Genomic DNA, 24805 nt, shown 5'->3' with positions numbered 1-24805 from the left:
TTACAGATAGTTAGATCTCCCCACTAAAGGGAGGTTGTCTTAGATATTTTAAAAGAAGAAACTTGGGTAATTGGCACCTGTTACTTATATATATTTCAATGTGCAATGTTTAAAACATATATTACACCCCCCTTGCTCGCTATTACCGTAAATTTTAATGAAAATCCTCAGCATGTTAATGGGATTAAGTCTAAAGTCTTATGGTAGTATTTTACTTCATAAGGAGCAAGCCATTAAATTCATATATCAGATATTCAAATATAGATGTATTCAAACACAACAATTAGTGCATTGATTTTTTTATTGTCTTAAATTACTTGTTTATTTTTGATACACTAAAAATTAAAGCTTGATGGTACTATGTGTCTGGGTAACTCCGAAGCAACAGTAATGTACTAATACAATTTGGATAGCTCAGTTTAGGACTGTAAAATTTATTTCTCTTTTAAGTTGAGTACCTTTCAGAGCTTATAAGTTTGGCCTACTCAGAGTCATAGTTTCTAAATGATGCACACTTGCATGTCTGTAGTCTACTTGACTGATGGGTTTTATCAGTTCTAATTAAAGGTGGAAAGACCTCAGGATATGTTTGCTGTGAAATTTGCTTCTGTTGTAACTTGTAAAACCAATCTTTCTATTAATTGTTCCCAACAATAGCCCTTAAAAACTGGACCTAAAGAAGAACTATAATTATTAGTCTCATTCCAATATATAATTAAGAAATATGATAAACATAGTATTATTGTGATCAAAAAATTTGTTGAAAAATAATAATTTCACATATAGTCACTTTCATTTATTCACTATATAAATGTGAAATTTCACAATGCGTGTTACCTTAAAAATATGGAAGATACTCAACAATGCAGCTTAATACAAGCAGTGAATATCAGTCATTTACCAAGAGATTTTTTTACATTAGTTTATAGTGAGTGGTGATACCATATTACCCATATATGGTTGTTATATAAGCTGATTTCTTGCAGATGTATTGCAGATAAAATTTAATACATAGTTAAAAACCGTCAATCCACAAGTACTGTACCTTCACGTTTAGTTCCATCAAGGGTGATACATACGTCTTTACTCTTCATGACTTATTGGAACTGTTTCGTACATTCAGACTAGCCTGCAAAGCATTATTATTACAGGAATTTTTTTCGCTCTTCCCAGTAACAAATTACAAATAGTTTTAAACTTGAGTCAAAATGTGCACCAGTAATAAATATCAAGGATTCATACCCTAGATGTGTTTCACTTCAATCTTTATTTATGCTTCATTTTAAAACATTTGCTCAAAGCCATATTCACGAAAATACACTTCAGACGCATCTATTTTAGATATGAAACTGATTCAATGACTGTATCGCTTCTTTTGATGAGAATATTAGTAAGCGTTGGGAACAATAAAATTTGTCATTCCTGTGCATCGACTATCTTGCCTGAAATTGTGAACACTAAATATTGCACAATGTTTTCAAATTGCAAGAATCAAAACAAAGTGTGAGCACACTTCGCACATGCGCAGAAGCAACTGTAACCTCTCTTTAAGCTCAAAAACTACCAATGACTTGTGTTCATAATTCTGTGGAAAATCAGTGGGGTAAATTAAAAATTCTGATTTTCCCAGTTTGTGTTTGCAACTGAGTAGAGTCACCAGGTGAAGTAGGCGGATCATGTTCCTCAAAATCATGCCATATTTCTTGGGCATCTTCACAGCATAACAATGTATCTGTATTTTGACCAATTGGAGTGCCTTGCTCTTCGGAGACTTCATCGGATGAGGATTTTCTTTGCCCAGTTGGAGTGTATTGTCCTTCACCAGTAATGAATGAACTTGTAAGGTGATCAATCAGTATGTGGTTTATTGACAGGTTTAGGCGTAGATGGAAAAGAACTACGATTTTGTCTTGTTGAATCTTGAGTGTATTGGTTGTCCTGGGTGGAAAACATGTCACAAGGTTGTACGTCCGAGTTGTTGACAGGGTTAAATCTTCGTCGACCTCCAAGGTCTCGCCATGATGAGTGATACCGCCATTAGCAGACAACAAATTGTCCTCAAAGAAAGCTATAAGTCATTGGAATAGATCTTCAGGACATTCATCCGGCTGGCGAATGATTGTGGCCAAGTCGAGCAAATGAGCTCTGGAGGACTGGAAACCATAGTTTCGGCGAATCTTTTGCCAGATATCATTAAGGGAAACCGAATTCTTAAGGATAGAGCTTCGTGACACAACTGGGCAGAAATTGGGGATTTGGCCCAATAACAAATTCAAACAAGCATTTTTCTGAGTTGCAGTTAGTCGTCTAGCTTCAGGAACAGGTTCCCCGTCGTCGGTCAGCCCATGGTGAGGGTTGGTGGCTGTTTTCTTGAGCCATGTAGCGTCAAGAGAGGGTGCTCTCGTATGAAGTTATGTTTTGTTCTTGGAAAGCTGCCATTGTTTTGCCGCGCAAACGGCGGCCATGTTTGTTGAGAAAATGCACGGAAAATTCTAGCTCAAGAATAGCTAACCTTTAAATTCGGTCGTCTCGCTTGAGGATGGTAAATGTACCAGTCGTCGAGGTGCGAATACGTTGTGAACCGTTGTCACCACGCCAATATAGTAAGTGAAGTCCGGGTTTAACAGGAGAAGCGATTATAAAGCGTGCCTTATTAACATAACAACAACAAGGACGATGATGTAAACATGAAGTAGGTAACTATGTGAAGTGGATTAAACTGCTGGCATAGGGACTGGCGATGAGCTAAAAAATATGCATTTGTTCTGAGCAAGGGCTACTCGACCATGACTATGTAAAATAAAAATGGATTAATAAAATTCTACAATACATCATTAAAATACATTATATATAAAGGATAAAAGTTATGGTGTAATAATGTGTAATGTACAACATAGGACAAATTGAAATAATTTAGATTTAATAGAATCGGACTGTCCATTTAAGCTGGGCTTTAGTTCTTTAATGAAAAGCATTTTGAAAACCAGACAGTCAAACTTGTTTCTGCATGTTTGAAGAACCGAGAACCTCCCAAGCAAGTCATCCAAAATGGACTGATTAAAACCATGCTATATTGTGCCAGAGATTGTCGCTAGGCCAAATCAGTATCAGAGATCTGTGTACAATGGGCATGGACGTACCCATGGTATCAAATTTCAAAGTGTAATTGGCTTGATTGCTAATCTCTCCAGCCCATATGAGGAAAGGCAGCATGACAGTACAATGCTGTACCAATCTGGATTACTACCATCATTAGCACAATATGCATTTCATAATGGTAATCCACTTTGCCTTTATGGTGACCAGGCCTAAATTCATCTTTAAGGCCCATTAAAGGATCGCCAGCTTACCCCAGAGATGCAAAATTATAATAAGTCTATGAGTGCAGCTTGTGTTTCTGTGGAATGGCTGTTTGGGTGCATCAGCAATTACTTTCAATTTGTTGATTTTAAAAAGCATCAAAAAGTAAATTTGAGTGCAGTTGGAAAGATGTATGTTGTATGTATGTGCATTATTACAAAATGCACATACATGTTTGTATGAGAACACTGTGTCAAGTTAATTTAATCTTGCTCCACCTAGAATGTTTTTCATAAAGTAAAAGTTAATTAGGACTTTGACATTGTTTCATGAATTTTAATTAAAACTGTTAAATAATTACATTATATGGAGTTATCAAGTTTTAACAATTTATAACAAGAATAAAAGAAGTAAATACAATTAGCTTTGGGACTTTTTAAACAGTTCCAACATCATGTCAGTTTCCATGATCTGCATCATGAATGTTTGCATCATAACTAGTTGTTGAATTTGCTGTTGTTGGCTTTGTTGTTGTTGTTGCATGTTGTGTAGCAGATGCTGCTCAGTTATTTTATATTGGGAAGCTTGCTGTTGCTGGTTTAGCTGCATTTGTTGCAAGAACTGATCTTGTCTCTTTTGCTGTTGTCTTTATTCTTCTTGCCTTCTTCTTAACTCATCACCACCCCCACCGGTTGAGCGTTCCTCATTGGCCATTCTAATTTTATGTTTATTTGATAGGATGTTGAATTGATCTCTAAAGGTAATGTTACACGGAACAATTTTCAACATCATCTCGCAACGCAATAATGTTGCGAAGAAATTAGCACATGTCAAACGAGGAAAATTTTCATGCAACATTGTTGCCTTAAAAATGACGATCTCAGGCTCTTCCACATTGCGAATAGTTCGGTCGCTGTATACTTGTACTCAAATGTTTCAACTAAACGAGTTGTAGCTTCCTCTTTTTCTTTTTTCCCATCTTTCCCAGGCTTGTTATCCCATAATGTGGGATTATTATTAAAAAACATTATTAAACATAATTTATCACTATCGAAAAGCCCGCCAGCAGCAGATTTCTGAGGTGAAACATGATCGCAAATATTTGTTGTATCTTGACTCTCTTCGCTTTCCGCCATTTTGTTTATATTTCCCGCCACTTTCAAAGCTCAAACAAAGGTCTCTGGGTAAATTAAACAAAATTCCGAGCAACAATGTTGCATGGATTTGACGTCCGTTCATAAACTTTCAACATTGTTCCGCAACAATTTTGCTGTTGAAAATTGTCCACAAGCACCATGTTACACGCGTCAATTTTTCTCGCAACATTATTGCGTTGCGAGATGATGTTGAAAATTGTTCCGTGTAACATTACCTTAACAGAAAGTTGACTCACATCAAATTCACTCAGTGGATTTAGGTTATCAAAAACCTTTTGCCAAGATGCCCCTCGGTCTCTTGACTTCGGTTTTTTATGCATGACACCTTCAGCTGCGATTTCTCTGAGCATCAGTGAATCTTTCTGCTCATTCCATGACATAGACCATACTGGAAAGTTCGTAATTCCCACGCCGAATGTTTCTGCCAACTGTTGTGTACCTTAATTTTATACGCCAAAGCATGTGATGTTCTTACGCCAAACACAAACCACTAAATTGACAAAGTCTATTTTTAAGTCAGAGTTTAACAATTAACATTGTAACCCCCAAACAAATATTAAAATATATTAGTAGTCAGTACTATGTATAGTAATAGCTGTAGTATATCAATGTATATGAATACATTGTATATTTAGTGTCTTTTAGTTATGTGATAATGATGTCAAATGTACGTAGATGTGTACAGTGTACATGAAATATAAACCATGTTCTAAAATACTAGATTTCTAGTTCATTCTGTAATCAACGGTACTTAGTAATTACAAAAGAAATGGCAATCGAACATCTTCGTTTTGCATTCGCTTCATCACCTTCCCTTTATTCGCATATTTTGCACGATTGCCCAAAATTGGAAGGGAGTGCTTAGGAATAGATTGTTCTTGGTCAACATTGACATAGATTTGAGCTATTTCCGCGACGGCAGTTCCAAGTTGAGAGACAGATGGCAAACACCAATCAAATTTTGTCCTATGTTTAAATGTTTTAAATTAGAAATTATACAACTCCAAGAAACAAAAAACTGCGTCTTAGTATATGTTACCTTAAAGCCAAGGTTTCATTAGACTGCGAACCAAACTTTTTTTGACTTTTCATAACACTATAGTAAGATTCGATGACTGCTTCTGCCCCGCCCTTTGCTAAAGCGACATCAATAGCAATACATCCCTCTATTCCAATACAAGTGAACAGAGTCTCATTCATGTATATGCTTCAAAACACTTCTGTTTAATTTAACTTAACTCTTAACAGCTTCTTTGTGCCTTCTAATGTCAACTGAAAACTATTGCCAAGAGAGCTTGAAGTTTCAGTGGAAGGGTCCACCACTTGGAGTTTCTTGAGAGGAGCTACTGGCGATGCTGGTATTGAAAACCATTTCATAAGATGCTCACCAGAATCTCTCCATAAATAAGACTTAAGAGCCTGTTTAATCTGGTGAAAAACATTACTTGCAAATGCTGGATCCAGAAATGTATCTTCTTCTTCTGCAAGTTGTTTTACGTGAAGAAGTGAACAGACAAATGAGTAGAATTTATTGAAATCTTCAACACCATGAAGCTCAAGAGGGCCTTCTCCATCAACAAGTTTTACTTTACCACTTGCGAGCTTTTAACTGCACATTAAAGAAATCAATGTGTCCAAATCTAGACATGCTAGTACATGTTGCATTTGTTTCGTACAATCCTTTACGCGGGTTTCAAATGATACTAGTAGGTCCGTCAAAAAGATTTTAAGATCGTCCTCAACATCTTCGATATCTCTAACTTCCCAGTTATTGACCTCTTGTCTGTTCCCATTTTTATCTGTAATAGTTTCGGTGGAAACAATAATCCAACCATGAACAAGCTCTGCACCTGAAAAATAAATATATGGTATACTCATATACATGGTTCTAATTTAACGTTTGGTATAGAATTTATAAAACTAGTTTGATTAACCTTTGAAAGAGCCAGCTTTAATTTCGGCTACATGTTTCTTCAATTGAGGAAAAAATGCCGACGGATTATTCAGGGATAAATCTTTCTTAATCTATTCCATACGTTTCTTCACGGACGACCACCATGTCACTACTTTCCAGCAGGGAAGACTTAGGTTTTGTATTTCCACCATCAGCTCAATTAATGGCGCCAAGATGTCACATATCCCACAAAGGTCTAACACAAAATTTTTCCCTGCTATCATATAATCCTTTACTTCAGAGAAATTAAATTCTTGAAATGTCTTAATGTGTAACTTTCTAAATTCAACGTATTGGAAAGCAGTAAACCTCATGCTACACGTCCGACTCATTAATCTCAAAACGAGGTCATTATCCGTCTTCAGCATTTTGATAGCATGTCTCAAAAATTTCCCCCGAAGCGTACACATGCGTTCAACAGAGCGATTAACGAACATGTTCGACTTCCCAATCTTTCCTTCGAAAACATCAGAAAAGGCTAAATCTAGAAAATGTGCTGAGTCCCATAAGACAGAAAAAAAGATGGACTGGTGAACTTCTTTTGGAATCAACATGGACATAAGAGTGGAATTGAATTTACTAGCTTGGTATACTCCATCGCATACTGTCCCCACCCACGAGCCTTGGATAATTTTGTCATCAATTGTAGGATATGCATTCTTTATCTCATCATAAATCATGTGTGCCCATTCTGCGGCAGTTGATCCACTCACATCCACGGCCACCTCATTGTTTGCTTCATGATACACTTCTGATGAGCTAACTGCTATTGCTTCACGCCTGCCATCAATAACAGGACAAACCATAACGGCTTGGTTTGTCAATCTGTTTGGCGTAGCTTTATTGCATGTAACATAATAATGGGGAGGGAGCCTTGTTGAGGGTAACAGTTTACATAAAAATTTTGTAATTTCCCGGTTACACCATACATCAGCGCAACGCAAAATCTCGTTGAATTGCTTACGACCGTGCCCAAGCTCGCCAACATCAGAGCCTGTAAACGCATGTGCAGCAATCATTGTCTCGTAGTGAATAGCTACTGACTTTGCCTTAACAACAGTTATAGCAATGTTAACAAGGTTTTGGGTAACTTTCATATTACATTCCATCCATTTCCTGTTTTTGCGATCATACTAAATGTATTGAAACGATATTGTAAACTATAGGTAAAAAGTACGATTTGAATAACATATCAACCATATCTACCTGAAGGGCTTCAAAATGCATTTGCGCCTGGCCACCTGCCAACATTATGTGGTTCTTCACTGTATTTTTTAGCTTATAGAACTCTTATTCCCACCTTCCAAAAACAACACAACTTTCTCTGAAGTAGTAAGATCAATGCCTTGATCAATGTCTCCAGGAAAGAATCTGATGTTTTTGCACAATTCAGTAAGGTCAATTATGTTTTTCACATCAGGCCACTGTAAAACAATTTCGGCAACATCTCCTGATGCTTTTTTAATTGATGATAGAGATGAAGGTTGATTTTCATTAATTGATGGGCTTACTTTGAACTCTCTAAATTCTTTGATTAGTGTATCTACTTTCCTAAGAAGGGTAGACATTCCAGTTGTGCTGTTAGAACATACTTCTTTCTCCAAAGATAACACACAAGAAGATGGGTTGCCTGTTTTTGCTGTGGCTACAATGGTAGTTTGCACAAGACTATTTCCAGAACTACGTGTAAGAGGTGCTAAAGTGTTGCTTGGCAGAGATGCATGAAGAGGATTGCCTACTGTAGAACATGACTGCTTACATGTTTTCAGTTGATGAGAAGCTGTATTCTCAAGACACTCTCGAGCTTTCTTAACAGTAGTTGTCTCATCAAGGTAGGGTTTTATAATAACATTTGGATCACTGTTATGGCGCCGTTTAATGTCAGGGTCAACAGTTGACTTATCTCTCCTGCACAGCTTCATTATTTCAGAACTCTCACCAGACCTATACACATTACAAAGTGGAATGTATTAATTAAAAGCATAAAAGCCATTGGAGCGAACACATAATTAACTGTGATAAAAAGACCATCATACTTAAAACATGTTATACATATCCCCCATCTTTCCTGCATATCTTTTTGTATTGTAGCCTTGTCCTCTTTTTTTTTCTCTTGGCTGGCTTTAGTCACCATTATTACATGCAAAATAGTTTAAACAACATGATGCAGATACTTGCCGGAATGAAATTACAGTTTTCTTCAACAGATTTAATAATTACTTAATTAGTACATTACCAGAGGAGTCTGACGTTCGCTTTGTTCCTCGCTTGTTGCTGCCTGTCAAAAAGAATGTAAGACAATTATTTTCCAGCATTCCTTAGTTGAATAATCTTACAATATGAATGAAAAGGTATACTGTATACACTTACACTCTTAACACACTTGAAGCAAACAACAGGAGCACAATATCCCTCATCAACATCTGCTGGGTGTTCCCCACAAATAGCATGCACTGGCTTGTCGCATTTCAAACACATATGTGCATTTGAGCAAGCCTTTTTACAGATATCGCAAATCCCCTCAATATTATCTGCAGAAACTAGAATGTTAACATTGAATTTGGAATTTGGATAGACAATTTTTTAATTGTGAAATTAGCTTTTTTTCAATTTTCATAATTTGTCCATAGAACAACAGATAGATAGTGATATGTCATTCACCCATTTTTCGAACAATCAACATTGCTCCCTACATCATGGTGATTCAGCCTACCACAACCCCGAATTTAAAATTATTTGCCCAAGACTCATAAAGAACTTGCTGTGATGGGTCGAATGGTCAATAGGTTTGATGTCACTCAGATTTTGTTTGCTTGGACTGCTTACAAAGTGTTTTTGCAAAGCTTAATGTTGCAATCAATTTTTTATATATGTTTTTTAATTGCAATTCGCAAATTGCAATGGACCAACTTGGTACAACTATGAATTGCCCAACTCAAAAGTCAAAGAGTATTCATGAACGTTTTTCATGAATTTCCATTATTCTATATAAATAATAGACAAAAAACAGTTCAAATATAGACTATAGTATGATTGTATGAATATTATAAATAGCATTGCCATTTAAAACATACCTAAATCCCTAGAATCTGTGCTTTCTTTGTCTTTAATTTCAATAAAATCTTCCTTATATTATGTAATATTAATAATTCATATTCATATGTTTATTGTTCAGCAAATACGTATCGCCATAGCCATTTGCCAATGAGAAATTAAAACACGTGTTCAAATATATTCGGCATAACATACAAACTTTCCAGTATGGGACATAGATGACCTTCAAAATTGATGATAAAATACTTTGTTTAAAGTATGACATTCAAGGTTTATAGGATTGCAAAAACCTAATTTACTGTATTTTTTACTATACATTATGATTTGAAGTAACCTTTGTGAAGTAATATTTTTTTGTTTCATATTTTTTATACCAGTTGCTTTATTGTTGTTATTTCTTTATTTTAAACTTACTTTTTTGTACTTTTTTTTAGGAAAACTCTTCTTCCTTGTCCATACTATAAAACCTATTCAAAACAAGAAATTTACTTGATTTCGTATGAAATAGAAACAGGAAATGCCATCGAGAAAACTTGTCATATTTTGAAGTAAAAATAGCCCTAAATTCAATGTTTTGTCTGCAAATGATATTAAATAACAAAAGAAAAACGTAAAATAGAGTTCCTTTATTAAAGTAGGAAGTAAATATAATAAATATTTTGAAACAACGCGAGGAAACCCCTGCTCGCCTATCGATATTTTTTTAAAACACTAATATTTCAAGCATGTGTTTTGCAAAATTCACTGTGACTGTCAATACATAACAAGTTGAAATTCCAATTATATTTAAAACAAATTTTGGCTAACTTCCTTACCTTTTTGCAAGAAAAAAGAAGATTCAAATTGGCGTCCTAGAGACAAGGTCAAATAACAAGATCTCACATCCTAAAATCGCCTAAAATACCGTCCTAGATAAAACTAAAAGTAAGCGGACACTTGCCACGCCATTTTCATGTCTTAGACGACGTCACGTTGTGTTTGCTAAACCACTCTAATATCACACCCGAATGGCACCCTCTGTGTGGTTGAACTGACCCATGGCTATGAAACAAACCTTCACAACAACGTTTAGCGGAAAGAACACAAATATAGAGAACTGGTAAGAGAACAAAGACAGCATTTCTGTGATGTTAAATTAATTAATCTTTCAATAAGTTCTTTAGGTGTTTTTGCAAGTGAGTGCTCCAGTTTCTTAGATATGTTAGATAAGATTGGGCTTGACAAGAAATAGCAAACATATTGCATAAATAAAATGAGAACAATAGCCATCAGAAGTACTTATTTTATATTTTGTTGTCGAAATAAGGAATGGGGAAGCCCAGAAATGTTAGCTTTTTGAAACACATGTACAAAAATTTGCATGCTTTACTTAGGATATAGTAATTTAATAGTTGTTGGTTCACGATGTCGATAAACCATAGATACAGAGACCGAATATTGCAATTGTATTATATTTGAAAACAAACAAACAATTCGATCTAAAGTTAATAAACAAAATAAAGCTATGTAATATACTATATAAAGATCAATTTACCATGCATATAATAATACCTACTACATTTAACATACTACGTTTAACAGTAACAAAACAAAGATTAACTTACTTCTGTGACAATATCCAGTCTTTCAACACATAAATGTTAGTAAACTTTGTTACCCAGGTTAGCAATCGTTAAACAGTCCTTTCTCAGTAAGCGCTCTCTTCCTCTGGTTTGCATGCGGTCCTAATTCCTAATCATAGTAATTACTTAAAATGTCAATCAAACTTATCAGTCCTTATTGGCTGTATATTATTAATCAATAACTAAACTAAATGTGCATATAAACATTGTATGTAACAAAACATCCTCCCTGCCCCAAAAGGGGATACATTTTCTAATCGTCATCATGGTAGCCTTCTGCTGGATAGATCACGGCAATCTTGGTCACTGGTCGAACATATTCTCCAACCGCTGTCTTCACTTTTACATTTCTGATACGACCGTCCTGACCAGGATATACTTCAAAAATCGGACCCAGCATCCACTTTCTTCGTATCACATTGTCCTCGACGTATGTTACAACATAATTCACTCGTACGTTTCTTTGTTTAACCTGCCATTTCTTTCTTATCATGAATGATGGGAACACACCACGAGTCCAGCGCTTCCAGAACGAATCGACCAGCTTCTGCATGAATTCATATCTATCATGTGGGTTTCTAGTCGGCTTAAACAGACCTTGAGGTACCTCTGACGTAGCGCGGCCAAGCAATATGTGGTTCGGGCATAGGTATGATCCATCGTCAGGATTATTGGGTGCTTTACCAATGGGTCGTTGGTTAACTAAGTTAGCAGACTCTAGCAAGTAGGTGTACAGCTCAAACGGTGTCAACGTTTGATCTCCAATCGCTTTCTTCAGGGCTCTCTTACAGCTCTTCACCATGTGGTGGGGCGCATTTGGGGTGATAAATTTCCACTCCATCCCTTTTCTGTGCAGAACTCTTGGAGTTGTTCTTTGCTCCAACCGGCAATCGTTTCTTGTAGTTCGCATTCCGCTCCAACAAATTGAGTTCCATTATCGCTCATTATAAGGGCTGGCTGTCCTCTGATCGAAAAGAACCTATGAAGAACTTGCAACTCCATTGTCGAACAATCAACTGCTAACTAGAGGTGAACTGCTCTTGTATTTAGACAAGTAAAAACAACACCATAGTGTTTTGTCATTTTGTTGCGTCCAATCTTTACAATCAATGGTCCAAAGTAGTCGCATGCTGTATGATGGAACGGTGGCGTATTAAGTGCTAGACGAAGCTGTGGAAGATCCGCCATGTACTATTACTTGACTTTGTGCTCCATCTCTTGGCAGAATACGCAACAGTACTTGACAGACTTGGCAAGATCATTGGCTCTTAGGATCCAGTATTTACGTTGTGTTTTCGCTGTCGTTGTTGCCACTCCATTATGTCTAAACTGGTGCGTGTGACAGGTGATCAACTGCGCGATCCAGTGATCATGAGCTACCAAATCTGGATGCTTACAGTTGTATGACACAACAGCTTCTAAAATGCGCCCTCCAACTCGAATGCCACCACTTGAAACCACTGCAACCAGTGTTTGTGTGCATTTTGGGCAATATTTTAAGGATTAGGCCGCTTTGCTGTGCAATATTGAATAATATAAAAACGACATGCACTTTAAAGTGAATATCTTAGCGAATTGACAACATATCGATATAAAAAAAACATGCATCTACTGAGGACAATTTCTTCTTTAAAGTGCTCCTATTTTTGTTAAAATCGGTCAAGTATTCGAACAGGAATCGCAAGTTATAATCAGCAAACCACTTCGAAATGTCATCTGATCGGACGGCAATGAGTTAACAGTATCAAAATAAACATTAACTTACTTCTGTGACAATATCCAATCTTTCAACACATAAATGTTAGTAAACTTCGTTACCTAGGTGAGCAATCGTTAAACAGTCCTTTCTCAGTAAATGCTCTCTTCCTCTGGTTTGCATGCAGTCCTAATTCCTAATCATAGTAATTACTTAAAATGTCAATCTAACTTATCAGTCCTTATTAACTGTATATTATTAATCAACAACTAAATATAAAATAAATATGCATATAAACATAGTATATAACTAAACATGTAACTTTCGTTATTTAATTTAATTATGCATGTTGCATAATAACACGTAGGAAGAACTTTGTGCTTTTGACTGCACACCGTCAAAGGGTGTGGATGAACCAGAGACATGTAGATGAAGAACCGAAGGATTCAAACGTGATTGTAAGAAATGTGTATGTGTAAATAATTGTAAATGTATTATGTACCGGTACCTTTAATTTTTGTAACTTTGTATAATATAGAAACCGTATGAATATCAGTCTACGAGTTTAATCGAGAGATGTGGCGTCTACATTAGTTTAATCACGATGATCAATACAAGATAATGGCCACTCAAAACCTGAGTGAGGAAGATACAAACTTAAATGATGTGAGCAGTAGACGCTATGCGGCCCAAATTCAAGACATATCAGTCGTGAACAAAAGAATTCTGCAACTTCAGCGAAACAGATCGGGCTACAAGGCTACATTGACGAGAAAACAAAAGGAACTTCTCGAATTAATGAAAGACGATGATAACATTGACGAGATAAAGAGTAAGCAGAAAGAAATTGACGAAGTCTTTAATAATTTCACTTCAGCTCACATAAATATTCACAGCCAACTTTATGAACAAAGCGAGATCGAACAATCCGATTGTTATTATAGAGAACAATATGAACAAGCTATACTGTCGGATAAGGCAGTCGAGTCATTGATTAAAGACGTGGAATTAAAAAATAGAAGTCAGTACGAAATTCAACCTGAAGACTCCGTTAGTCAAGTAAGTTCTCGCGTAAAAACGGGAATCAGCAAACAGTCTACGGTTTCAACATCGAGTTCAACGAGGTTACGCTTGGTCGAAGAAGCCGCAAACCGAAGGGCGCTGGAGGCTAAACTTCAGTCGTTGCATAATAAGCAAGTTCTAGAAGAAGAAAGTATGCGTTTGCAGCAGGAAAAAGAACGATTAACACTGCAATCTGAATTAGCACAATGCGTTGCGAGAGAGCAAGTCTTTACCGAAGCCGAAGCAGCCGAGCGCGCCGACAAAGGCACCAAGATTAATACTAATGTTCCGTCGTCAAGAGCTACGTCATCCAGGCCCGACCGAACGAAACTAGAGATCAAGTCAAACATGAAACCGGACTCTAAATACCTATTAAAACCGGACAATAACAAAGAAATTTATAACACAAAACAACAATTGATTGAACTGATGCAAACTCAATCAAAGGGCGCCTTAAACTTGAATGATCTGTTTATTCAGCAGCAAATGAACTCTATGGCGTTGTCATTACCGAAAGCAGAAGTACCATTATTCGGTGGCGATGCGATGGAATATTCCAACTTCATTCGAGCCTTTGAAAATATAATCGAAGCCAATACGATGAGTTCCAGCTGATGCCTAGCTGTTTGGCCATGGATTCTGATAAAGGTTACGTTGAAGCGAAGCAACTGCTAAAGAAACGGTTTGGACAGAATTACCACGGTGTACGTAGAGAAGATAACTAAAGGACCGCCAATTAAAAGAGAAGACGGCCCAGCACTGCAACGATTTTCAGTTCAACTAAAGTCATGTTTGAATACTCTTAAAGAAATTGGCTATACAAACAAAGTGGAAAATCCTGAAACTTTAAAGATGATCATTGGGAGACTACCCTACGATACTAGAAAGAAGTGGCGTATCAAGGCAGATAACATCACAGAAGAAGAAGACAGAGAAATTTCTTTCAGCGATATTTCCAGTTTTGTGGAGAAACAAGCACATATAGCTAATCATCCCATATTTGGTGACATTTCAATAGATTACCCAAGTACTGGCAAACAAGGGAAGACACCTGGTGACGGAAAGCTCAAGGGTACAAGTTTTCATACCAATACTGGTTCGAACTTCGATAAATTCTTGAAGAACGTAGCGAGCGAAAGGACACGTCACAATGAGCAGAACCGATTAACCAAGAATTGTATCATTTGTCATCAAGCTCATACACTGGAAGAATGTGCAACATTTCGAACCATGCCATATGAAGAACGCATCGAATTGGTTAAGAAAAAGGGACTCTGCTTCAATTGCTTTACTCCTTACCACATGGCGAAGGATTGTCGAAGACAGAGGAGATGTAGAGAGTGTGGTCGTAGACATTCTACAATGTTGCATCCTTCGCCTGCATCGAAAAACGAAAATTGGCGTTCAAATGATCAACCCATCGTCGAGCGACAGATCGTCGAGCGGCACGTTCAAACTGATGAAAGTTTTATGAAAATCGGTCAACTGAATAAGGAGAAAGGATCTTGTACGGCCATTGAAGTACCGAGACCAACCGTGGGTTTGTCAATCGTACCGGTTAAAGTTAAAGCTGCGAGACCTGGAAGTCCAAATGATTTCGTATTGACTTACGCTCTGTTAGACGGTGGCTCTAACACCACGTTTTGCACCGAAGCGCTAAAAGATCTACTCGGCTTGAAGGGCGAGATAACCAAATTCTCATTAACCACTATGGCAAAGAGGAATAAAGAAACGAAAAGTTCTATCATCAGTCTCGAGCTGTGCGACCTAGAAGAAAACGCCTTTATTGAATTGCCAACAGTGTTTATGATGCCGTCAATGCCCGTCAGTCCAGCTGATATTCCCAAGCAAGCTGATGTTGATAGATGGTCTCATCTACAAGGAATAAAGCTAAATCACATAAACGCGGAAGTTGGCTTATTGATTGGCAACGATAACATCAAGGCACTTGAACCAGAAGAAATACGAAAGGCAGAGAACGGAGGACCATACGCTGTCAGAACTCAGTTTGGATGGACGCTGAACGGACCACTTGGTAGACAGAATAGTTGCACAACAAGATCTTCAAATTTCGTTAAGACTGAAGCTAAGCTTACTCAACAATTCGAACAGTTTTGCAACAGAGAATTTAATGATACAATTGATGAGTGGAAGCTAGAATTCTCCCAAGAGGATCATAAAGCGTACGATATTATGAAAAATTCAGTTAGATTGAATGACGGGCATTACGAGATCGCTTTGCCGTGGAGAACTGAAACACCACCTTGTTTACCTGATAACAAGTCCTTAGCCCAGCATCGTTTAAACCTTCTTAAAGGAAGATTCGCCAAAGATCAACAATTATTTGAAGGTTACTCTAAATTTATTGAAGATTTATTAAAGAAGTGTTACGCCGAAAGAATCCCGGAACAAGAGCGTTATCGGTCAGATGGACACGTTTGGTACCTGCCGCATCACCCAGTATTTCACCCCACAAAAAAAAAATTACGAGTAGTATTTGATTGTTCCGCAAAATATCACGATGTCTCGCTCAACGACCAACTTTTATTTGAACCCAACCTGACCAATACCTTAGTTGGCGTTTTGATGAGATTTAGACAAGATCCCGTGGCTGTGATGAGTGACATTGAAGCAATGTTTCACCAAGTTCGCGTTTTTCCCGATCATCGAGATTATTTACAATTTCTTTGGTGGCCTGAAAGCGATTTAACTCAAGACCCCGTTGAGTATCGGATGCGAGTACATCTTTTTGGTGCAGTATCGTCACCAAGCTGCTGCAGTTTCGCGATAAAAAGAACCGCAGAAGATCACGTCGAATCATTCAACGATAAAACAATCGAAACGGTGAGACGAAGCTTTTATGTGGACGATTGTTTAAAATCCGTAGAAAACAACGTCACTGCAATAACACTGGTACATGAACTCCAACAACTCCTGGCGAAAGCGGGCTTCCGTTTGACGAAGTGGTTATCCAACTCTCGTCCTGTTCTCGAATCTATTCAAGAATCAGAAAGAGCTGTCACTGTAAATAATCTTGATCTAGAAGATTTACCTATCGAAAGAGCCCTAGGAATACAATGGAATATCCAACTGGACGTATTTGGCTTTAAAATCACCGTCAAATCTCGACTATCAACCCGACGTGGAATCTTGTCCATCGTCACCTCGATCTATGATCCATTGGGTCTAGCAGCACCGTTTATCTTACCAGCCAAACTTATTTTGCAAGAACTTTGTCGTCGAGGAATTGATTGGGACGAGCCAATACCAGAGGAATATCGGATACGTTGGGAGAGATGGTTGGCAGAGCTATCCGGGTTTATGGTCAATCGTTGTCTAAAACCCACTGATTTTGGTCAAATCGTATTGTGCCAATTACATCATTTCTCTGACGCATCTCTAAACGCATATGGTGCAGTCTCGTATGTGCGAATTGTTAACAGAGATGGACGCATCCACTGTGCATTTCTTATCGGAAAATCGCGGGTTGCCCCACTGAAGCCCATGACAGTGCCCCGATTAGAACTATCCGCTGCAACTGTTTCAGTTCGACTTGACAAATTGGAAAGAAGAGAATTGGATTTACCAGTTGATAATTCGATGTTCTGGACTGATAGTACGTCAGTCCTCCGATACGTCGAGAACCAAGATAAGCGATTCAATACCTTCGTCTCGAACAGGATCGGCGCTATTCGAAGCGGATCATCTTCGTCGCAGTGGAAACACGTTGATGGGAAATCCAATCCGGCGGATGACGCATCAAGAGGTTTGACTGCTGATAACTTCCTTAACAACACAAGGTGGCTGCAGGGACCGCAATTTCTATGGCAACCAGCTCCACAATGGCCAAACCGAACCAATGGCATTGGAGAAGTTCCCTCTGACGATCCTGAAGTAAAAAAGGATGCAATAACGTATGCCTCGTTTACAGAAGACGTTAAGTTGGTGGATCGAATTTTTGAGCAATTCTCTTCATGGAATCGGTTGAAGAAATTTATTGCTTGGATTCTGCGATATAAAGAAAACCTCTTCAAAGCGTGTCGTAACAGAAAACAGAAATTACCGCGTAAGAACAATCGGGAAAATGTCATTAAGTCTATCACGGTGAATGAGATAAAAACGGCAGAGAAAGAGTTGTTAAAACACGTTCAAAGAACAAATTTTTCCGAAGAGCTAGCATGTCTTCATACAAGTAACAAGTCAACGCGAAAAACGAGAATAAAGAAAACCAGTACAATATTCAAGTTGGATCCACTTTTAATTGACGATTTATTACGAGTTGGTGGTCGATTACACCGTGCTTTGGTTCCTGAAGATGCTAAGCACCAGATAATTATTCCAAAACGACATCACGTTACTGATCTTATCGTTCGCCATTATCATCAGATATCTGGACATTCGGGTAGAGAATACGTACTATCGCTACTGAGAGGCAAGTTCTGGGTAATACACGCAAATTCTACCGTCAGAAGATTACTTAGCAGATGTGTCGATTGTCGTAAAAGACAAGGATTACCAGGGGAGCAGAAAATGTCAGACTTGCCCACAGAAAGAGTAACTGCAGATCAACCACCATTCACCGAAGTTGGAGTCGATTTCTTTGGACCGTTTCTCGTCAAAAGAGGTCGAGCAAAAGTTAAGAGATATGGATGCATCTTTACTTGTTTATCAACCAGAGCGATTCACATTGAAATAACCCACTCATTGGACACAAGTTCATTCATAAATGCCTTACGTCGCTTTATCGCAGGAAGAGGCAATCCAGTAAAGATAAGAAGCGATAACGGTACCAACTTTGTCAGTGGGGAGAAAGAGATTCGATTAGCAATCAAAGCTTGGAATCATAATCAGATTCACGAGTTCCTTCTTCAACGCGAAACACAATGGCTTTTCAACCCCCCTGGAGGTTCACATCACGGTGGAATATGGGAAAGGTGTATAAGGTCTGTGCGAAAGATATTAGCAGCCTTACTTCGCCAACAAAGCTTGGATGACGAAAGCCTACCAATGTTGATGGTAGAATCAATTTTGAATGGGAGACCACTTACAGCTGTCTCAAATGACCCAAGAGATTTAGAAGCATTAACACCGAACCACCTCCTTCTACTTCGCTCCGGACCAACCTTACCACCTGGAATGTTTACAAAACATGATTGTTACTCACGAAGAAGATGGCGACAGATTCAATATTTAGCAAACCAGTTTTGGCAACGCTGGACCCGTGAATATCTGCCACTATTGCAAGAAAGACAAAAACGGAACGCTTCTCGTAAAAATTTCGCACCGAATGATGTTGTCTTAATGGTTGATACAACAACCCCAAGGTGTACTTGGCCCTTAGCAAGAATTATTGATGTATACCCTGATGCCAAAGGTCAAGTAAGAAAGGTAAAGTTAAGAACTAAATTGGCTGTTTTAGAAAGACCAATAGACAAGTGCATTCTATTGGAAGGAGCGAATGAACTTTAAATGTATTATTGTAATGACTTATTTGAAACACTTGTGTGAAATGATACGTTTCGCCCCAAGATATTTCAAGGGGCCGGGATATGTAACTTCCGTTATTTAATTTAATTATGCATGTTGCGTAATAACACGTAGGAAGAACTTTGTGCTTTTGACTGCACACCGTCAAAGGGTGTGGATGAACCAGAGACATGTAGATGAACAACCGAAGGATTCAAACGTGATTGTAAGTAATGTGTATGTGTAAATAATTGTAAATGTATTATGTACCGGTACCTTTAATTTTTGTAACTTTGTATAATATAGAAACCGTATGAATATCAGTCTACGAGTTTAATCGAGAGATGTGGCGTCTACAAAACAGTCGTTATTATATATATAAACATATTATTTAGTTGTGATTCAACTAGCCAATTATAAATTACCTAAATAAGTGAGATTTATAATTGCACGACTATATGTAAATAAGAAAACCTTTAATAAAGTTTCCATTATTCTTATTCTTGTTCTTATTCTTACCCCTGTTCTTATTCTTATTCTTTTTCTTATTCTTATTCTTATCATCACCATCATCATCACTATCACTATCATTCTCACTGTCACTATCATTATGATTATGATCATCGTCATCCTCATCCTCATCCTCATCATCATCATCATCATCATCATCATCATCATCATTATCATTATTATCACCACTATTATTATTATTATTATTATAATAATTATACCGTTCATTATTATACCGACCACGAAGGCAGACGGACGTCCTGTTGCTGGTCGGTCAAAGTTTAACTGAATTTATCTGGTACAAGCAATATCCTTCACTTTGTGTTTCATTTTTACTTTGCACTTGATAATTATGAAACGTGTATCGATACTGAGATTGATTGCGGTCCTTGTTGTATGTACATTTTGTGGTTTGGATTTTAAAAGTCTTGGACGACATCAATGGAGATGCAAAGCAAAGCTCGGAGAGCAAGAAGATAGGGATTCATCAACTACAGCGAACGAACAGACTTTATGGACATTAGATTCGGAGCAAGGCCGCCTACTCGATGGGGCAAGTGAAGTATTAACTGTTCAAGTTACTAATACGAGTGGCGTTAAATGTGCTTGTGGAAAACACTGCAAAGGTCTGAGAGGGTTGAAAAAGCATCAACGATCCTGCCATTTTATTGCTGGGCTTGGTGAAGAAATAGCTACAATGGATGACAAGATGAGCGAGGACGGGGAGATTGAACCAGACGAAGCTATGCCAGCTGAGAATCCGCATCTTAAACCAGGTATAAAGTTGCCAAAATTGGATAGTGAGTGGTCAAATTCTGATCTATTTTTCAGGGCGGAATTGCCAATAGTAATTACTGATTCCTACAGCACAGAGTTTATACATGTTGAAAAAGGCATCTTACAAGGTGACTGCCTAAGTCCACTAAGTCTAACGACACAAACGTATGAAAATCAGATCTTGTTAAACGCTTTTACTGCGTGGTATTCGGTGTGATATGAAAATCAGAGTTGACAAATGCAAAACATTCGGTGTAGAGAAAGTGAATTCCGCAACCAATCAGACGTTTCCGAAAGTTTTTGTAAATACTCAGCCAGTTCCAGCAGTTGATAAGGGTGGGAATTTAAAGTACTTAGGAAGATATTTCAATTTTGAGATGGATAACAGTGCTCACAAGCAGGAACTTCTAGATATAGTGGAAAATGTTCTCAAGAAGATAGACCTGTTGCTGTTACACCCCAAATACAAATTGGAACTCTATCAGCATTAGTTAATGACAAAACTTTCTTGGCATTTAACTATCGCTGCTATTGAAAAGACATGGATAAAAGAAAATTTAGATAACCTGTGTCATAATAAATTACGTAGATGGCTAGAGATTCCTCCCAATGGTACTCTTGACATTGTTCTTTTGGCAAGAACAAAGTTTGGCTGAAACATTACTGATGTTTCCACTAAGCATGCTCAGTGTCAGGTATCTTTTAGAAATCAATTAAAGAACTCGACTAATGAAGACGCTAGACATGTATACAGTAGTACAAGATCGAGTTGTAACATTCAATATGATCGTTTCAATAATTGTCGGGAAGTTCTGAAGGAAATCAGAGACAAGAAATTAAACAAAGTGAACAAGCTTGTTTCACAGTGTATAGTTGTTAAAGCCCTTTGGCAGGAAACTCTTGCATCAGATGTGAAACAATGGCATCGAATTCTCAACAAACTACCCAAGAACATTTTCAATTTTTGCATCCACTACCTAAACAATACCTTGCCAACCTTAAAGAATATGTTTCTTTGGAAGAAAAGCGAAAATGCTTTATGTACTGTATGCTACAACACGCAAATTCTTCAACATGTCGTTTCAGCATGTAAAGTCCACCTAGAAGAGGGTCGCTATACTTAGAGACATAATTCTGTGTTAAAGATTATAGCTGACTATTTGCTGTCAATCACGAATAACATTGAAGTATACTATGATCTCACGGGCTATATGAGCCCCTCTGTCATTATTGGAGAAGAAAGACGTCCTGATATCATAGTTATAGACAAACAACGGAGTTGCCTATTTGTTTTAGAATTAACTGTCGGTTTTTAGACCAGAATTCAAGACAACGCTGTACGTAAACACAATCATTATAGTGCATTATGCTCTGATCTAAGAAATCAGTATAACAAAGTGAAGTTTGTAAATATATCAGTTGGAGCCTTAGGAATTATAGGAAAGAGCAGTCGTTCATTTTTTTACTTTTTATCAAACGACTTGCATTTAGACAATCTAAAAACTAAATACTTAATTAATAAAATATGTGCATGTTGCATTCGAACAAGTTATTATATATTCTGCCGAAAGGACAAGGAATGGACTGATCCCATTCTATTAACATGGTAGTAGAATGCTTCTGTTTTATTTGTACATATATAATCATATTTTAATATTTTTAACTGTATCCTGTAACTTTTAGTCTCCATAGCTTGTACCATAATTTGCAGCCTTCTGCCTGTACTACAGAGATTGAGGTTGCAGTTTTGTAATTCACAAAATAAAATTGATGTTTCCATTATTATTATTATTATTATTGTCGTCGTCGTCATCATCATCATCATCATCATCATCATCATTATTATTATTATTATTATTATTATTATGATAATTATCACTATCACTATCATTATCATCATCATCATCATTATCATTATCAATATTATTATTATTATTACTATACCGACCACAAAGACAGATGGACGTCCTGTTGCTGATCGGTCAAAGTTTAACAAATTTTATCTGGTACAAGCGATACTCTTCTCGTAGATTACTCTCTAAACCAGCAAAGCCAATGCTGATATTTTTCAGTGCTGACGAAACAACAACTATTTTGGATACAACAAAAGTTCTTAAAGTATTACAAGGCGATATTATTCGAGGGGCAAGTGTGCTGGTGGCTTTCCGGAATGAGGAGTTTGAAGCAAGTTTGAAGCTACATATTAAGTAAATGTTTTTTTTTCTTTTTAATTAACATGTGCTTTTAAAACTATAAATTTCATCTCAACATGTATAACAAATACACTATACCATTATCTGTCGTGACTCTGTATTGCTGAAGGCTCCGGAAGAAAAACAAGCAAAAAAAATCTAAAGAAACTGAGCAACAAAAGGTTAAAAAAGCAAAGAAGGTATGTTCTAACACCTGTCTGCCACGCCAGCAAGGTTGGAGTCTCTGCAGCAGTGTACGCTGTAGTTGAACAAGAACAAGGTACAAACAACACAGGGTCTAGTGCCTTCGAAATCTCGGTTGGCCAACAAAAACATAACAATTCCCCAGCTAAAGCTTGTTGCAGGCCACATGGCGGTCAACCTAGTAACGAATGTTGAAATGGTAATTGGAGCAGAGAAAGTGAGACAATGCATTGCTGGCTGGACTCCACAGTGGCACTGGATCAAAGGGCTTGGCGAGTATTACCAATTCGTTGCCAACCGTGTGAGAAAGATCAGGCAACACGAGCAAGTGTTGTGGCATCACATACCCATGGACCAAAATCTGCCTGATCTCGGAAGCCGCGCATTACCAAGATATCACCAACAACAGGTTATGCCAATGCGGTCCACATTGGTTAGGAGACAAATCAAAGAGGCCACCGGAAGTCATTCCAGAACCAAGCCCGGACGCAAAGGAAGAATCAAAGTGCATATGTAGGGTCCAAGCGTTGAAGTTGTCCAAACCAAGTAGAGACGAATTTGATAAGCTACCCAAAACGTTTCCGTTATGAAAGGTTCTCAGGATTGGATCCGACGGTTCATTCGTAATTGTGGAGGTTGCCATTAAAACAGAGAGTATGGCCCATTGGAAACAGCTGAAATTGAAGAACAAACCACCTGGTCGGTAAAGCGAGAGGCAGAAAAGAGCGGCAAGGTCGAAAGTGTGAAGTTGCTGTTTAACCTTCAACCGAACGACGTGGAAGTGTTTGAGTGTAGAGGGAGAATTGCAGGGCAATACCCTACGTTCCTGCCTGAAAACTGCACCTTTACCAAAAAGACCGTGGAGCAGGCTCATCTTACTGCACTCCACGGTGGAGTGGCCTCAACAATGGCACAAGTCCGAGAACGGTAAAGCAAGTTCAAAGTAAGTGCTATGGATGTGTGAGATTTTGAAGCCAAGTGTACCATTTACTGGTGGAAATCTTCGTTCCATGCAAACAGAGGGCTCAGCACCTTTTTTTGAGTCCTGGGAGTGGATTTTGCAGGGGCCAATTCGGTACAAAGTAAAGTCGAAGGCCAAAAAGAAGGCGTACTTGGTGCTCTACGGGTGTCCGAGGCCTGTGTGAATGGCATGTGAACAGGGGAGGGAAGCAGACCATTACACACATAAAAACGCACAAGCTGTCAACAGGTTGTTGGCTTAACAAGCTTGTAGCAACTTGTTGAACAAGTTGTAACAGGCTTGTCCAGGGAACAGCTTGTAACAAGTTGTCATCAACAGCTTGTAACAAGTTGCTGGCTTGCAGGTCTGCAGCAACATGTTAGAACAACTTGTACCAGGTTTGTCCACAACAAGTCACATCAATGTTGTCAGAACAACTTGTTGACAGGCTGTTGTGGCCATCAAGTTGTAACAAGGCCGAGGTAACAGGTTTGCAGTATGGCTGTGTTAGCAAGTCCGTGGAAACAAGTTGTAACAGCATTGTTAAATGGAGCTAAACAAATTTTATATTATTAAAAATGTTGTTTATACTGTTTAATATTTTTTGAAGGCCTTACGTTATTATTTAACATATTACCTTTTCTCTCAGGAATGTACCACCAAATTATTGTTATTCACATTGGCAAGAATACAGGCAAACCAGCTGTGACAGTCACAGATATTTGATCAGTTAAATTTAATGTACAATTGTACTTAACATATATATTCTTTGATGATCTCAATTATATTGCAATAATTAACACAATACATGTACTTTTTAAATAAATTACTTATTAAATTAAAATTAATT

At 37.7% G+C, this 24805-nt stretch overlaps 1 protein-coding gene across 1 annotated transcript; it reads left to right on the top strand.

Moving 5' to 3' along the window:
* Positions 1-14697: 14697 nt before the first annotated feature.
* On the top strand, positions 14698-19314 carry LOC114529564. Its single transcript, XM_028551376.1, has one exon. It carries the CDS (start codon positions 14698-14700, stop codon positions 19312-19314), a length of 4617 nt encoding a protein of 1538 aa, XP_028407177.1.
* The last annotated feature ends 5491 nt before the right edge of the window (positions 19315-24805 follow it).

Source organism: Dendronephthya gigantea, unplaced genomic scaffold (genome assembly GCF_004324835.1).
Source record: "Dendronephthya gigantea isolate DGI-Jeju-01 unplaced genomic scaffold, DenGig_1.0 000057F, whole genome shotgun sequence".
Taxonomy (NCBI): domain Eukaryota; kingdom Metazoa; phylum Cnidaria; class Anthozoa; order Malacalcyonacea; family Nephtheidae; genus Dendronephthya; species Dendronephthya gigantea.
This window is presented reverse-complemented; position numbering and strand designations above follow the sequence as displayed.